The 15735-nt window shown below is 42.2% G+C and overlaps 2 protein-coding genes across 4 annotated transcripts; one reads left to right on the forward strand and one right to left on the reverse strand.

Annotated features, from left to right (window-relative positions):
* Positions 1 to 69: 69 nt before the first annotated feature.
* LOC148429019 (netrin-G2-like) lies at positions 70 to 9940 on the reverse strand. Of its 3 annotated transcripts, none has more exons than XM_088427718.1 (14): positions 9755 to 9940; positions 7730 to 8153; positions 7207 to 7465; positions 6984 to 7129; positions 6194 to 6432; positions 5606 to 5778; positions 5509 to 5532; positions 2727 to 4991; positions 2337 to 2483; positions 2151 to 2225; positions 1707 to 1874; positions 859 to 1002; positions 688 to 774; positions 70 to 370 (listed from the first exon to the last, which is right to left on the reverse strand). In XM_088427718.1, exons 2-14 carry the CDS (start codon positions 7934 to 7936, stop codon positions 234 to 236), a joined length of 4071 nt encoding a protein of 1356 aa, XP_088283844.1. In that variant the 5' UTR covers positions 7937 to 8153; positions 9755 to 9940; the 3' UTR covers positions 70 to 233. The 3 variants fall into 3 exon arrangements, with proteins under 3 accessions (XP_088283844.1, XP_088283856.1, XP_088283849.1); XM_088427730.1 differs by having other exon boundaries at positions 2727 to 3911; positions 9755 to 9935; XM_088427723.1 differs by lacking the exons at positions 6194 to 6432; positions 6984 to 7129; positions 7207 to 7465; positions 7730 to 8153; positions 9755 to 9940 and adding an exon at positions 5938 to 6048.
* Positions 9941 to 10966: 1026 nt separating this feature from the next.
* Positions 10967 to 14655, forward strand: med27 (mediator complex subunit 27). The gene is made up of 8 exons (XM_088428283.1): positions 10967 to 11178; positions 12223 to 12367; positions 12447 to 12577; positions 12821 to 12914; positions 13611 to 13718; positions 13797 to 13838; positions 13902 to 13979; positions 14074 to 14655. Exons 1-8 carry the CDS (start codon positions 10976 to 10978, stop codon positions 14206 to 14208), a joined length of 936 nt encoding a protein of 311 aa, XP_088284409.1. The 5' UTR covers positions 10967 to 10975; the 3' UTR covers positions 14209 to 14655.
* Positions 14656 to 15735: the final 1080 nt, after the last annotated feature.

Here is a 15735-nt window from a genome sequence, read left to right on the forward strand (position 1 = left end):
ATCTCAAATTCTGCTCACAGGTCAAAGCAAAAAATCGTATCCCAAAAATTCAGGTCACTTGCACGTATATTGAGGTATGGCGGTATTCCATGACACATTTATTAACACATTTCTTTGAGGATGTTGAACTCAGGCACAAAGTCAACAACATTACCGCCCGGAGGGTCGGTTACGTAGCATCGCAGAATAATGACAGCAACAAATGTTTCTCTGATTTGACATCCAGTTGCGGGTTAGAAGGCGGCAGTGGCGATCAGGCTGCACATTAGCGGCAGGTGTAGTCGTGACGTCATCAGCGGTGAGGCGGCGCTTGTGTCATCGTCAAGACAACCGCTCTTCTTGAGACACACGCGCTGCTCGCAGTACACGCCTGCATGTACACACAGGCGTATGACATCAGCATCTGATATGGCGAGTGGATTGATGCTACTTTCAAATCTTGCTTAGTTGTAAAACTGCAACCACTCAATGAAAATCCAAGCCCAAAATAAAAAATAAAATAAAATAATGTATGCATAAAGTATAAAGTAGCTTACTATCATTACTAAAAAAAAAAAAGAATATACAGCACTGGAATAGAATTGTGGTGCCAATTGCTGTATTCTGAAAATGACATCAGGCACCAAAGGCTTAAGTACATCCAATCACAGCTCAGTTTGTGTCATCATCATGTTCAGACGCGCATACCTGTGAACATGTCAGCACATTCACAGCGCAGGAAGTCCACACACGTGCCGCCGTTCTGACATGGCCGATCCTCATCACACATGTTGGCTGATGACGAGAACGCTAATTAATTAGTTATGCATGCATCCATCTAGCTGTCAATCATCGGGCCCCTCCCCCTGTGCCACGTACCTGTGCAGCCGCTCCCGCCTTCTCTCCACGTGTATCCGGGCAAACATTGATCACAGCGCCTCCCTGTGGTGCCCTCCTTGCACTGACACGCCCCAGAGGTGGCGCAGTGCTGAGACCGGCTGCCAGTGATGTCGCAGTCGCACTCTGTCACGCAAGGTTGGCATGCTGTCAATGACTCGTTATTTGGCGATGAATTGCCCAACTCTTTCAAAAAACAACATTGCATAATTTATTTTTGTTGCCAAGGTAATGACAATAAATATATACTGGTCATTTTGTTCCGTTTCTTTTTTGTGATTTCCTCTTTGATAAACACAGTCTTGGTCTGATCTCTGTCTCGATGATCTCAAATCTTCATAATGTCTCTTTCCTGATTGTTGTGGTTTTGCTTAGAACGCAACTACATGCAAGACTTGCTAAGTTTTTGATCACTTGCCCATCCACAACATCCTCAAGATGGCGCTGTGAGGAGGGAAGAGTGAACCGACATGCACCTGCGACTTTGTTGGTTTTCTATCCAAGTCTCTGGTTTGACTGGTACACAAAAAAGTTGTCCCCATTTTGCACCTTCCCATGGTCAACAAATGTAAATGTAAAATTCACATCTTCAAAGATGATTTTTCTGTGACATCTTAAAAATCCCAACAGAGACCACTATGGTTTTGTTGTGTTTTTGTGCTGGACTTGCTGGTGTCACTAGCAAGATCAGCAGCAACTGCGTAACCCAAGATTCAAACACTACAAACAATAATTTTCTTTTTTTTTTAAATGAAAACTGTTGTTTGTACTTTAAAAATCATCAGCAAAATATGTGTACGTATGCGTGCGAGTGCACGTGTGTAACTGACCCACACAAACGTTCTCGTGATCAAGCGGCAAGTTGTTGTCCCTATAGTAACCAAGACGACAGTGTTGGCAGCGGTGACCTCTGGTGTTATGCTTGCAGCTGACACACGTCACCACGTTCAGGAAGTCCATGAAGCTGCAGCGGTTCGAGTGGCCATTACACTCGCACTCTGACACACACAGGACAGAAGCGTTGCCGACACAACTAGCAGGGATATGCTCAAAAACTTGTGGCACGTGTTTACATGCAATCACGGCTAATTAAAGATAACGTATCACCTGACAATCACAGGGAGACAAACATGTTGGGAAATGATCTCGTGATCCCAACCAATGAAGGTTCATTTTAAATGTGGGAGGAGTCAGAGCCAGGGACCAAGTTGTGAAAGGGGAGGGGCTAGAGGGACTATTTGAGTTGGGACCAACACTATCCAGGGCGCGCTTACCCTGGAAGGTGACATAGGCGATTTTGGAAAGTTGGCTGCTTGTCCCACTGCCAGGAATCAAAATCTTCTGAGTTGCTTCACAGGCAAAAATAAGTAAATACATTTAAAAATGATGTGCAACTGTCAGGAATACTCTTATTGTGAATACTAATACTAAAACTAGCACGATGCTCCTTTTTTTTTTACCTTTTTTCTCATAGCCTTTTTCTTCTTTCTCTTTTGATTTTTTCTTCTCTTTCACTTCTGTCTCTTTTTCTTCTTTCTTTTCTTCAAACATTTTCTTTGGGATCTGTTCTTTCTGCTCTTGGTTCTTCGAACCTTCCTCTTTGGACTCTACAGGTGTCAGTCAAACACATTGCTCAATTTCTTTCACATTTCTTCAAATTCAGTTCACATCTCTGCAAATTCAACCGAAATCTATCTATCTATCTATCTATCTATCTATCTATCTATCTATCTATCTATCTATCTATCTATCTATCTATCTATCTATCTATCTATCTATCTATCTATCTATCTATCTATCTATCTATCTATCTATCTATCTATCTATCTATCTATCTATCGAACTTTCACCTTTTTCAGCGGTTTTCTCTTGTTTCTTCCACTTGTCTGACTCTTGTGCTTCTTGCTTAGTCACCAATGATGCATCCTCTCCCGGTTTGTTGATTCTTTCTGGAGATTCAGGTCTTGACTCTTGCTCAGGAATTTTAGGGCTGGAGGCCGAAGTCTCAGGTTCAGGTGCCTTAGGACTTTCACCTCCTGTTTGGTCTGTTTGGGAATCCAAACGACCCTTAATTGAATCTGATCCAGACTTTGGACCGGAACTTTCTGTTTCAAGAGATGTTACAGGACCGGTTGAATCCTGACCAAATGAATTCAGTCCAGAATTTTTATTGGAATCTTCTGTTCCAGCACGGGTTCCAGGCTCAGTAAAAGATGGATCAGTTGAATCCAATCCAGAATCAGGATTCAAATCTTCTGTTCCAGATTGTGTTCCAGGTCCAGTGGAATCCTGGTTAGTTAAATCCAATCCAGAATTGGGATCTGAATCTTCAGTTCCAGGGCCAGTGATTTCTTGTTTTTCTAAAGCTAATCCAGAATCTGGACTAAAATCATCCGTTACAGGCGGAGTTGCAGGTCCAGTGGAATCCTGGTCAACTGAATCCCTTTCAGAATCCAAAATGGAGCTTTCTGTTCTAGATGATGTTTCACCAACAGTAGAATCAAGATCAACAGACTCCAATCCAGAATTCAAACCGAAATCCTCTGTTCCTTGCGCAGTGGTATCCTGATCTTCTGGAAAAGGGAAGGTGAAGTCCACGGGGGCCAGTTGCCCAGTAGGATCTGACCAGTCTGATGCAGTTGACTTTTTTTCCTGCGCAATTTCTCCATCTTGTGAAGGAGGAGCATTGGGAGCTAGGGTGCGCACCTCAAGAAGAAGTACTTCAGAAGAAGGTTCACTCAAAGAAGTAGGTAATCTAGAAACGGAACTGTCAGGAGGAAATCCATCAGAAGAAGTTGCATCAGGAGGGGAATTTGGGGGAAAACCCTTGGGCTGTGCTCCATCAGTTGGTAGTGCATTTGCAGGAGCTTCTTTGGGTAAAGGTGTGTCTGGAGGTGATCTGTCAGACGGTACAGTTTGATCAAGACTGTCTTGTTCAAGGGGAGTTCTGTCTTCTTGAGGAGGTTGCTTGGCAACCGGTCTGTCTGGTGGAGACACATCAGCAGGTGGATCATTTATCTTGGTGAGCTCTGCTTCTAGAGGGACATCAAGAGAAGCTACATCAGGGGTTAGTATCTCAAGAAGTTTATTTTCGAGAGGAGCTACATCTGAGGAGGGTAGCTCAGAAGGTCTGTCAGGAAGAAGTCCGTTGGTAGTGGAGGGTACATTTTCAGACAAAACATCAGGAAGAAGTTCATCTGAAGGTTGAATGGGGAGCAGGTTATCAGGCAGAGGTCCGTCGGGAAAAGGTCCATTAGAATTTCTCTGTGTCATTCCAGGATCGCCAGTAAAAGTAGATGTCTGAAGAGGTTGAGTGTCTCCTGAAAGGACTGTGCCATCAGACGGAATTCCTTCCAATAGCCCGGAACTTGAGCTTGAAGATGAGAAGCTGCTGGTGGATGTCCACAAGGGGACAAAGTCTGTCTTATCAGTGGGTGGAGTCACTGAGTCAGAAAAATACACTTGAGAGTCAATGCTGACGTTTGAGGTCACCCTAGTGGCACCCGGTACCGTTGGATCGCTAATGTCTAAGCGCAGACCGGCATCTGAGTTGTTAACAGCAGGAACCACTGAGGAACTACTATCACCCCCTGCTGATGCTAAGTCACCGTTTCCCAACTCCAAAAGAGTAAAAGAAGACTTTATATTTTTGTCCTCTGATGCAATAGTCACAGTGTCAATTGGTGAAATGTCTGTCGTAGAACCATAAATCGATATGCTGTCAGTTGCTGAGGGTTCAGCGGTAAAGCTGTCAACAGCAGAATCACCTGCAGTCCAAGTAGAACTAGAAGGCGAGTAGGTGGTTGAAGTCGACAAAACGTCAGTTGTTTCCATCGAAGCCATAGTTGTACCAATATCAGTCAAAGTGTCCAAACTCAGTGCAGTCAAACTTAAAGTAGAAAAGTCTGTAGTAGAAATAGAAACCGTATCAGTCATATCTGTAGCTCTACTAGTCGTAGAGGTTGAAATAGTCCAAGAACTACTAGTTTCATCAGAAGTATCAAAAGTCAAAGACACAAAACTAGAAATAGAAGCAGAAGGGTCAGTAGTGGAAGTCAAATAAGTATCAGTGGTTCCACGTGTTGAAGCAGAACTTCTGTCAGAGTCATCAGCCGCTGTCAGAGAAGAACATTTACGGCTTTTTAGTCCTTTTTGTTTTACGCACTCAGATGCACGTATACACACATGCAAACACAATAAAAGACTACAATGCGCCATCAAACATAACCAATAGAGTGAGTAAAGTTGTAAAATGTAGCTTTTCCATTTAACAACAACCATCGCCTACATGACAGAACTTTTGTTAGAACCTCACACATAACCTGGAACCTCTTTCAGAACCTCATGCATGATCTGAATCCTTCAGGAAATTCTCATACGGGTACTAAAATCTCTTTCAGGACCTCAGACATAAGGTTAGGAAACAAGTGTGTGTGTGTGTAGGTGTGAGATTAACATTGATATCTTAAAGTACTAACACAGATTAAACACACTCACATATATACAAACACCACCTGTCCCCGATTTAGGAAAACAGATTAACTTTTTTTCCACAATACACTTGACCACACCCACTACCTTTCTGGATCTGTACATTCAAGATGACAGACACACAGACAGATAGATACTTACTGGTTGTTGTTTTTGATGCATCACCTAAAAAGCAAACATGATGGATTAAAAAAATATTCTGACTATTTGTAGAAACAAATGTGCGTGTGAGACATACAAGCGTTGGCAGTGCCACTGGGCAGCGGCAGGAAGCTTCCAGCCATCCAGTTACGGGAATCGAAGCCGGCGCTGCAACGCTGGCAGTCTTGTCCGCTTGTGTTGTGTTCACAGTCACACGTCAGAGTGGCTTCACGCAATGCACAACGAGATGCATGCAAGTTACATTTACACCTGAAACACACACGCGGATGTTCTCATCCAACAGATGCTTGGCGTATTTAATATATTGTTTGATATAATGTTCTGCAAGTTACTGCTTGACATATTTAATGTATTCTTTTGTACTGCATCCAAATAGCCGATTATTTGATAAAATGTTCTGCAAGTTACCATAGTGTTTGATAGCTGTAGCATTAGAAGATATTCACAATGGGGCTAAATGACTGAATTTCTTGGTACCATATATGTCTCCTTCCTATTACGGTCAATGACCTCAAACCAAAATAAAGTTTTCCCTGTGATGGTCACTTTGTGGTAGCGCCCTTGTTCTATAACCTGGGTGTCACAGAAACAAAGGCCATAATCTGCATTTGCGCAAGATACAACTGAGTGATGTTAAGTTTGTGACAATTGAGCATATGTTTACCTGGCAGGTACGTCAATGTTGGATATGGCGTAGAAGTACTTGAGCAGGTTGTCTTTTTGGACATATGTCCCGCCAAGGGCCGGTCGGAGGAGTCTGAGGCGAAGGTTGGTAAAAGTGAAGAAGTCTCTTAGAGCTTTGCTGTTCTGCAGGCGTGTGTACAACGCATCCATGTTCAGGAACTTAGGGCCTGCGAACACCCGCAAGCGGGCTCCCACCTCAAACACCACCGTCTTCTCCTCCTAGGGATTAGTGTTGGCATGGTAGCATGTTAACTTCTCAAAATGTATGGCCTACTAGGGCTTAGGTGTCATACTCCACTCCATATTTTCGATACCGGCCCTCGAGGACTGGAATTTGACACCTACTGTATGTCCTAGCGATGGCATTAGCTAGAATCTCTGCTTCAACTGCAAACATGATTGTCTTCTCCTCTTCGGGTTAGCATTTGCATGTCAGCATTTCTGCCTCAACCACAAACATGAGTGTCCTATCCTAGGGGTTAGCATTAGCATTTGTCAGCATCTTTACTTCAGCAGCAAGCATAGCTCATGCCCTCCTAGTGGTTAGCTTAAGCATTTCTCCCTCAAATGCAGGGGCTAGCATTATTGTTTCAGCATCTTTGCTTCAAAAGCAAACATGGATGTCTTCTCCGTCAATGGGTTAGCATTAGCATATTAGCTTTTCTGCACCATACTGTACCAGAGTAATGTTGATTTATCATCAAAAGTGTTGCTGTGCAAGCTACCTTACAAGGCTACTGCAGACTTTTTCATGACATATCAAAGGTCACCTTGGCTCCAACCCATCTGGAGTATTGCTCCGTGCAGATGACCCTGGTCACATTGCTGGGCGCCAAGTCAGACACTCGCTTTGGCGGCATGCCAAAAGTCTCCATGCAGTCGTCGGCGTAAAACTGGTAGGGCTGCCACGTCAGCCCTGATGGAGACAGTATAACAACCGCATGACAAAGGGAAGGAACAAGAGAGCCTGACACGGGATGTGGGCCGTCTCACCGTTGTCCATGGACTTCTCAAGCACCATGCTGGTGGGGCGCCCATATTCGAAACTGACCACCAAGTCGTCCACCACCTCCAGACTTTTGTTCCAGGACAAAGTGATGTTGGCCAACAGTGGCTCGGGATACTTGGACCATGTGACCGTTTGCCAATATGTGATGAGCCCGCCCCTTTCCCGGTCCCCCATCAGCTGAGGTGGGTGAGACAGGTCCGGACTGGATGCATCACACTCGTCGCTGCACAGGTACGGGTTCTCCTAAATGGTGACACATATATCGATATATATATGTATTGATATTATTGCATAGCCCTAATATATATATATATATATATATATATATATATATATATATATATATATATATATATATATATATATATATGTGTGTGTTTTTTAAAAGAGGTTCTACTCTGTCGATTGGAAGGTTCTGTGTTCATGGCACAATATTCTGTGGTTTCAAATAGCTGGCAAGTAATAAGTGAAGACATGCAATTATGAAGGCACGCTGAGGGCACTGACCAGAGTGCAGAATCGTTCCGGTGGGTTCCCGCAGGTGACTCCCGGTGGATCAACTCGTATCTGCATGACTTCTTTCATGTTGGCAGGTGGCGGCTGGCAGGCGGAGGCCTCCCATCCAGACTCCGCCTCCCAGCGACAGGCGTCAAATTGACATCGAGTGGATGCCACCAAAAGGAACAGGAGCAGGAGGGGCTGGAGACGAGTCATACTGATCCTCAGGGAGGCCGTGAAGTCCTCAAGGAGTCGCAGAGTTTTCTTGAGGCCACACGGTCATCAGTGGTGTGGGGCATTGCTTTTTGGCATGGTTTTCACTCCTCGGACCGTCATAAGATATAAATTGGGTTACTTGCTGGTTAGCTGCTGGTTACCGTGGCAGCTGAGTGTTCGTCATGGTGAAGATACAGTGTCAGTCTGGCTGAATCATCTGTCAACCAATAAGGACAAGGATACACTAAAAATGAGTTGAATTAAAAATATTGAAATTATTGGTCAGTGAAGGGCTAAACTAATATGGTGAACCCAAGTATTTGTGTTGTATTGCACAAACCAACCCCAGAAGATGGAACCTTTTGTCCATTGTCATCTTCTGCTACTAAATGAAATAAGCACTGAAGTGATCCATTACATTAGGTAATTTAGAGCTAAACTAATTGATTACTTTCAGTAATTAAGTACTAAAATACTTAAGATGATTAAGTACTAAAGTCATTAATTACTTTAGATGATTAAGTATTAATGTGAGTACTTTAAGTACAATAGAATCAATTACTTTCAAGATAGTAATTAATTACTTGTATTAAACTACTATTTGTAATCAATTAGGTTAGCACTTAAGTACAGAATGTAAATGACTACTTTAGTACTGTATCATCTACTTCGGTGGTCTTGAACCTTTTCGTCACGCTTTTATCACTGGTCAATGCTGGAGATTGTTACTGCGTACCAGGACGGGGGGCTGAAAATGTACAAAAGTGTATGCAAATTACATTAAGTCAGTCATAAAACTGAATTATAAAAGCTATTAATTTCAAGGGAAATACCTGGCACAAACCAAACTGCACAAACGCATACATGGCAACACTGTATAACATAATGAAGATCAGAACTAATATTAGCTCGCATGTTATCCACATTCACAAGTTGTTGAATCAACAAACAAACTAATTTTGGCCCCATTATCATACATCAACATTCTTACAAAGAAAGTACAACTTACAGACAGTCGTGGGCCAGATTTCACATAGACAAAATAACATGTAGTCACCGACGGACAGCTCCCAAAACCACACCATCCTTCTCACTACAAAATGTAATATCAACAGCGGCCAGAGGCGGCGCCAAAAAACAAAGCTCAAACCAAACACAGCACAAATGAATGAACTGTTAAACGAAATCAGTTCCAAAACATTATTTCGGGTGCAGCCCACGCGGCCCGGTACCAGTTGATCCACGGACCGGTGGTTGGGGACCACTGATCTCATTGATTGCTCAATTACTGTACAAAATTACAGATACGTATCTATCAAAAGTAATCAATTACCAGTACTTTACTGCTTAATTCATTTAATACCAGCCAATTTCAGATCTTCTTTTTGCTAAACACTTGTAAAACACGTACCTAGAATTTAATGTCTGGATGCTTAAAAATATATAAAACACATGTCTCTGGAATTGAATTAGTTAAGATGTTACACGAAGTAACAATATCCTCAATGTTACACAAATACAAATACAATGCAAATCATTCCACAATGTTAGAAAATGTAACATGCCGTATGCTAAACTATGTAACACGATGTGACAATGTTACACGATACTACACAAAGCAACAAGATGAACCACAATGTACTACAATGTTATATGATGTAACGTATGTTGTATGATCTGTGTGAACTTCTACATTATGGTTGGCAACCTCTAAGTGATCATTTATGTACAGTATTCTGATCCAGTAGTTCACATAACCTGTAAGGGACAATAGCCACTTGGTGGCACTTCACTAATCCACTCACAACATCTTCTTACCTTTTTCTTTTCCACTCTCAGGCTGGATGAGTCGATGAAGCACTAAGTCACAATGTCTTTACTTCCTTTTCCCTTTCTTCTTTTTTTTTAGCTTTCTATTGCTTCGTTCTTCTTGCTTACAGCTCTCAGTTTCTTGCGCACCTCCTCCTTCTTCTAATCTCCTTCTGTCTCATCCTCTTTAGACTTCTTCCAATGCTCCACTACCCCCAGCCCTGCCTCCTTTGACTTCATCATCAGTCATCATCATAGTAGTCCTCATCAGCAGCAGCGACCGGTTTGTCACTATTAGGGAAGCTTTATTTCATTGTTTGGTTCTTTGTTTGAAATGAACTGTCTCACTTAGGCAAACACAAGCACATCTGCAAGCGCACGCACACACAAAAGCTCTTTATGTTAAGCTCCCTTCTTAGCCCTCAGCTGAAGTTTTACAGTTTCTTTTTTGACTTGCAGACCACAGCTAACGAAGCACAGATAACCAGTGTAGAAAAGTTATCCAATTTAAAACAAAATCAAGACTCATCATTAAACCTCATTCATATCAAGTAACAGCGAATTTGATTGTTTTGTAAAAAGCATAATATTGAATATAAATATACACCACAGACAGTGATTGTGTTAATACTATTTCAATTAGGAAACAAATATCAATCGCCAGCACGTCACCTATATAAATGTCTGCCACAGTTTACACTAATTTCTACTAAATTCCAAGACAATCACAACGGCCCATTATTGGGGAGCTATTTTTGGAACAGTGTCCACTATCAAGGTGTTGGTGAAGCCTGCTGTATTGTATTTCCCACTGTGACCCCCATTTTTGTAGAATAGTGTATATTTATCAGAGATGAATAAAGATTATTGGGGGTGTTGTTAAAAAAAATCTTCAAAGTTCTCCAATGGTCGTCAAAAATTATATACGGATTAACACTATTTGTGGGTCGGCCCTGTCTGTAGCCCCCTGCGAATGGCAGGGGATTAACGGTGTTATTGGTATCAGACGTTTCTTGCATTTTATGGTGTACTAAATTGTAATATGTGTGATGCATATGATAAGCAAGAATGCTACGATATACTGCACATTGTACGTATCGAAAAAAACGTTTATCGTAGTACAAAACCTTTTAAAAACTGTCCGTTTCTTCGACGAAAACTTGAACGCAGCATCGGGTTGCCAAACCGATTACGTCATCTACAAGCGACAGTGGAATTCGACGACGACAAATGGCGGACGTAGTAAGCGTTGGAGTCAATTTGGATGCGTTTTCTCACGCCATTAGCGGCATTCAGGCGCTCCGCTCCAGCGTCAGCCGCGTCTTCGAGTCCCTGAAGGATGGCATGAAGAACCGCGAGACGCTGGAAGGTCGCGAGAAGCAATTTATCGCCGCGTTTCAAGACAACCTGCAGGCTGTTAACAGGGACCTCAAGTTAGTCAATTCACCCGACTCCCTTCTTATTTCACACATTTCACGTCAAACATTGCCTTCAACCAAGGTGTCTCAATTTACACGAGGAAGCACACAAAACTCGCTTCAGTCAATTTATGCATCATTCTGGCAAATATTTTTGGAACGAAACTCATTTGTCCGGTGACTGAACGATGCGTTTCGTATCAAGGATGAACTCATTGCAAAGAGAACATATTTTGTGAATGTTTCTTAAGTCACTGACCCGTGTGAAACAAAGTTATATATCTTAAAGTTTCAAGATTTTAAAAGTGATATATAAAGCAGAAGTCACATTAAAACATTTATCTACAAATATGTTCTATTTTATGGGCTCCAACAAAAAAAAAAATCTGTATAATTTTTACATTTGTGGCCATTTTGCAACGCGTTGTCAAATGAAAATGACACCACTGATGGTCAAAAAAACAAACAAGGCTCACCTGTTTCTTTTTTTTTTTTTCCAGTTTAGTCATGTGATATTCGCGAACTGATCCATGATTGGTCGTTACATGAGCATCTGTGATGTCATTTTCATTCGGCAAGTAAAACGGCCACGCCCTGAGAAATAGAAACGGGTGGGTTTTGCTCCTTAATTCATATTCCACAAGAACAATATTAATCCAAATAACTTAATTAGACAGGGCAGTATAGAATATATTATTGTAAAGAAATTGTGTGGCTCCATTTCCCCCTAATACAAATACAAGTTTCAAACTTTTGTGACTACACAATATTGATCCTGTTTTCACAATGTTAATTGTTAAGATTGCAAAAGTTAATAACAACATGATCATCAATATTTTGTACTAATTACTCTTGACCTCATCTACCCCAGATACACATTTTTTCAATATTTTACAGTACTTAATTCCCTGTACAAAGTATTCCATGTATAAAGTAATGAATTACTTTAGTACATAATTACCTAAAGTACTTGATTGCTTTGGTACTCAATCCAGGAAGGATTGGAGGGTATCATGGTAGGCTATGTACCATTGTCTCTTTATTTTTGCTGGGAATCAGTGAGCTGGAGCGCCTGAGCGGTCTGGTGGGCCGTCCGTCCGAGTCTCACCCCCTGCACAACAGCGGCCTCCTCAGTCTGGATCCCGTCCAAGATAAGACGCCGCTCTACTCCCAGCTGCTTCAAGCCTACAAGTGGTCCAACAAGGTAGGCCCGCTAACGTGCTAACATGCTAACAGCCGCCACGCTCGTTGGCTCACCCGACTGGTATTTTTGGTGTTGGCAGTTGCAGTACCATGCCGGCTTGGCCTCCAGCTTGCTCAACCAGCAGTCGCTCAAACGCTCGGCCAATCAGATGGGAGCATCGGCCAAGCGACGGCCTAAAGTCCAACCCAGCACCCTTGTCCTACCCCCACAGTGAGTCACCCCCGCAACCAAACTCGATTGTAGCAAAATGGAGTCAATTGTGGTGGTGCAACGGTTAGGTGACGACTAATTGATTTTGAAATTATTCAATAATTCTTTTCTATAATCAATTAATCCTTAAATAGCAGTCAAATGTCGTAATTATTCCGGTAATAATTTGTGTTAAATCGTGGTAAGTGTTCAAAGATTTGTCCGAATTGGCGTAAAATAAATGAATGCACGTTGTCTTTTCAGGTACGTAGATGACGTGATTTCTCGGATCGGCCGATTGTTTCCCGACATGAGCATTGAACTTTTTCGCCCGAACGGAACATCTGCCGTTCTGCTGGTATACATGCGCACACACACAAATACACAAAGGTCTGTCTTGACTCTTTCAGTGTTAAGCGTTATGGAAGAAGGCAATCCCGAGAGTGTTAGACGATTTTTAGCAATTTTGCTAATCTTTTAAGTTCAACATAATATTGTGTGCTATGTCCATATAAACATGGGTGCTATCATATGAAAATTACATGTAATGTATATGTAGTATGTCTGGCTTTCTTCCCCAATGTGAGCAACACTGCTATCTAATGGTCACAGTTTATCACTACAGTGCTCATTTTGCTCATTATTAAAATAAGCACTATTCAAGGGTGTCAGCTACCCTTTCATAAAAAAACGTATTTGATGAGAATTCTCATCATTGGCACACAACATATTTTAAAAGACGAGAATTCTCGTCCATGGCATTGAGTGAATATTTTAGATGTAGGACTTGCATATCCAAGCCCTTAACCCCAACCTTAACTGTCACAACTGGTTGCCTAACCCGAACCTCAACCAAAATCCAATTCCAACCTAAACTTAAAACCAGTTCTTGACCCTCAAAAAGAGGTCTGGACTAGTGGAGCCAACCAAAATGGCACCACAAGGATAAAAGGTCCTCAAAAGGTAGTAAAACCAGAAATCCAAACCCACCATGTAGCAAAAACAAAAACGTACTTCCAGTTTCCTGGCGGGTTAACGTGTCACCTCCTGTCAGGTCACGCTGGGTAAAGTGCTCAAGGCCATTGTGGTGATGCGTTCACTGTTCATCGACCGAACGTTGGTGCGGGGCTTTAATGAGAACGTTTACGACAATGACGGCAAGGTAAGATCCCCCTCCAAATGGTTTGTGGCCGCTTGCCGCTGTGTGTGCTGCCGTGGTAACACTGTCTGACCCCCTCAGCTGGACATTTGGACCAAGTCACAGCATCAGGTCTTCCAGAAGGTGATTCTTGGGGGGGGGAGCATCTCCCGTGGCACAGTTGCTGATCTTTGTTGTGGTTGCTAGGTAACGGACCACGCCACCACCGCTTTGCTGCACTATCAACTACCGCAAATGCCCGACGTCGTCGTGCGCTCTTTCATGGTCAGATGAGAAAAAAATAGCACGTGCTGCATGTACACACACACACACTTGTTTACATGTGTGTCTGCTTGGGTTTGTGTGTGTGGGTGCGCAGACTTGGCTGAGGAGCTACATCAAGCTCTTCCAGTCTCCATGCCAGCGATGCGATCGTTTCCTGCAGGACGGCCTCCCTCCAACGTGGAGGGACTTTAGGACCTTGGAGGCTTTTCATGACACCTGCCGCATGTGAATCACCTTGTATCCCCTCACTGAAACCTTTTGTTACGGATGAATTTGCGTGAACTTTGGCCAGCTTCGGGTATCTTCATCATCGCCATTCCTGAGGATCTTAACGCTCCCTGAAGGATTCGCTCAAGCCCTAATGAGGAGCGTATGTCATCATCATCTTCATGAGTGACCTTCATGACTCATTGATGAAGGTCAATTAGGTGGCGGCATGCTGTTTTGGACGTCGCACCTGAACACAACCTGCCTGTCACAAACCTCCCGAGACTCTGCCCCCCTCCACCTTGGCGCTTTCTCCTTTGCTTTTAATGAGCACCCTTTTATTCTCGAAGCGGACTGCACAAGGAAGACTTCAACATTGACAAAGAGATGAAAACCAGACAAGCAAGTAAAAACAAACATTCACTCCAGTACTGCACTTGTAAATAAAGTTTTGTTCATTGACATGGTATTTCAGAATCATTCTTGTCTTTGTCTCCACCCATTGTTCAACATCGGTACTGCATGGCAACCTATGATAAATTTCAATTTTAAAGATTCACGTTAGAACAATAACTTTTACATTTTAATTTGATAAATTTCATTTTAAAACCCGAAGAGTTTGATTCGTGCATTCGACCGCCATTACTTGTGGTCCATTTGCCTGGCAGAGTTGCATTTTGGTATGTCTCATCTTTTTGAATGGGAAATCAAAATACCCTTATATGATGATTTTATTTATTTTTATTTTATTTTTTTACGCTAACGGCTCAACGTTGTACCTTGTACATTTACACTCAGACAGTAACCTGAACCGAATCAGAATGTTTGGTTTTGCAAAATACAAGTCAAAACTTCTTCTTTATTATGCTTTATTGAGCAAATTGCATTTTGAGTCCTCTAGTTGGTGGTGCCCGACTGGCTCTTTTTGTTATGTCTTGTACTGTGCAATGCTTTGCTGAATTAATAAAAACCAGGCAGGGGCGCTTGGGCGTTGAACTAGCGATGGAGAACCCACGAGTTCATTTGTCCAAGCTTTTTCCTTATCCAAGGTTTAGAAAAGTCAATCTTGGCTGGTCTGAGTCACTCTTTTTGCTGCGTAGCAGCTAGGCTTGTCCAAGTCTTCTTTTAGAGATTTCTCTGACAAATTGTAAATAAAAGTTTTCATAAATATTGAAAAAAGTGGTGTGTGATTCCCACAGTTACATGTATGAATGTATAACACGTTAAAAACAGTTGGGTTAAAAATAAACTGATTATGCTTTAAATAAAAAAAAAAGGACCAATCCAATATTTGGGTCAATTTGACCCAACTTTCTGGACGGTTTGACAAAATGAGCCAATTTGTCTGTACAAAAAGGTTGTTTTATACAACCCAGAACCAACCCATTATTTGGGTCGCATTGACTGAACCCTTTATTTTTGGGTCACATTGACCAGAATAATGAGTCAGTCCTTTTTTTTTAACCCATAATTGGGTTAATATTAGTACAACTGTTTTTAGCGTGAACTTTAATATAAATTGCAGATTTAGCACATGGATTTTCCTTTC

This window comes from Hippichthys cyanospilos, chromosome 1, assembly GCF_059441005.1.
Source record: "Hippichthys cyanospilos isolate Australia breed blue-spotted pipefish chromosome 1, RoL_Hcya_1.0, whole genome shotgun sequence".
NCBI lineage: Eukaryota > Metazoa > Chordata > Actinopteri > Syngnathiformes > Syngnathidae > Hippichthys > Hippichthys cyanospilos.

Excerpts from the sequence above, each read along its gene's own strand:
- LOC148429019 (XM_088427718.1), bottom strand. The coding sequence starts at position 7,936 with ATGACTCGTCTCCAGCCCCTCCTGCTCCTGTTCCTTTTGGTGGCATCC. Across the intron at positions 5,533-5,605 it reads CAGTGGCACTGCCAACGCTT|GTGATGCATCAAAAACAACA; the intron begins GTATGTCTCACA and ends TTTGCTTTTTAG. Across the intron at positions 1,003-1,706 it reads TCACGAGAACGTTTGTGTGG|AGTGCGACTGCGACATCACT; the intron begins GTCAGTTACACA and ends CTTGCGTGACAG.
- med27 (XM_088428283.1), top strand. The coding sequence starts at position 10,976 with ATGGCGGACGTAGTAAGCGTTGGAGTCAATTTGGATGCGTTTTCTCAC. Across the intron at positions 12,368-12,446 it reads CCTACAAGTGGTCCAACAAG|TTGCAGTACCATGCCGGCTT; the intron begins GTAGGCCCGCTA and ends TGGTGTTGGCAG. Across the intron at positions 13,839-13,901 it reads AGCATCAGGTCTTCCAGAAG|GTAACGGACCACGCCACCAC; the intron begins GTGATTCTTGGG and ends TGTGGTTGCTAG.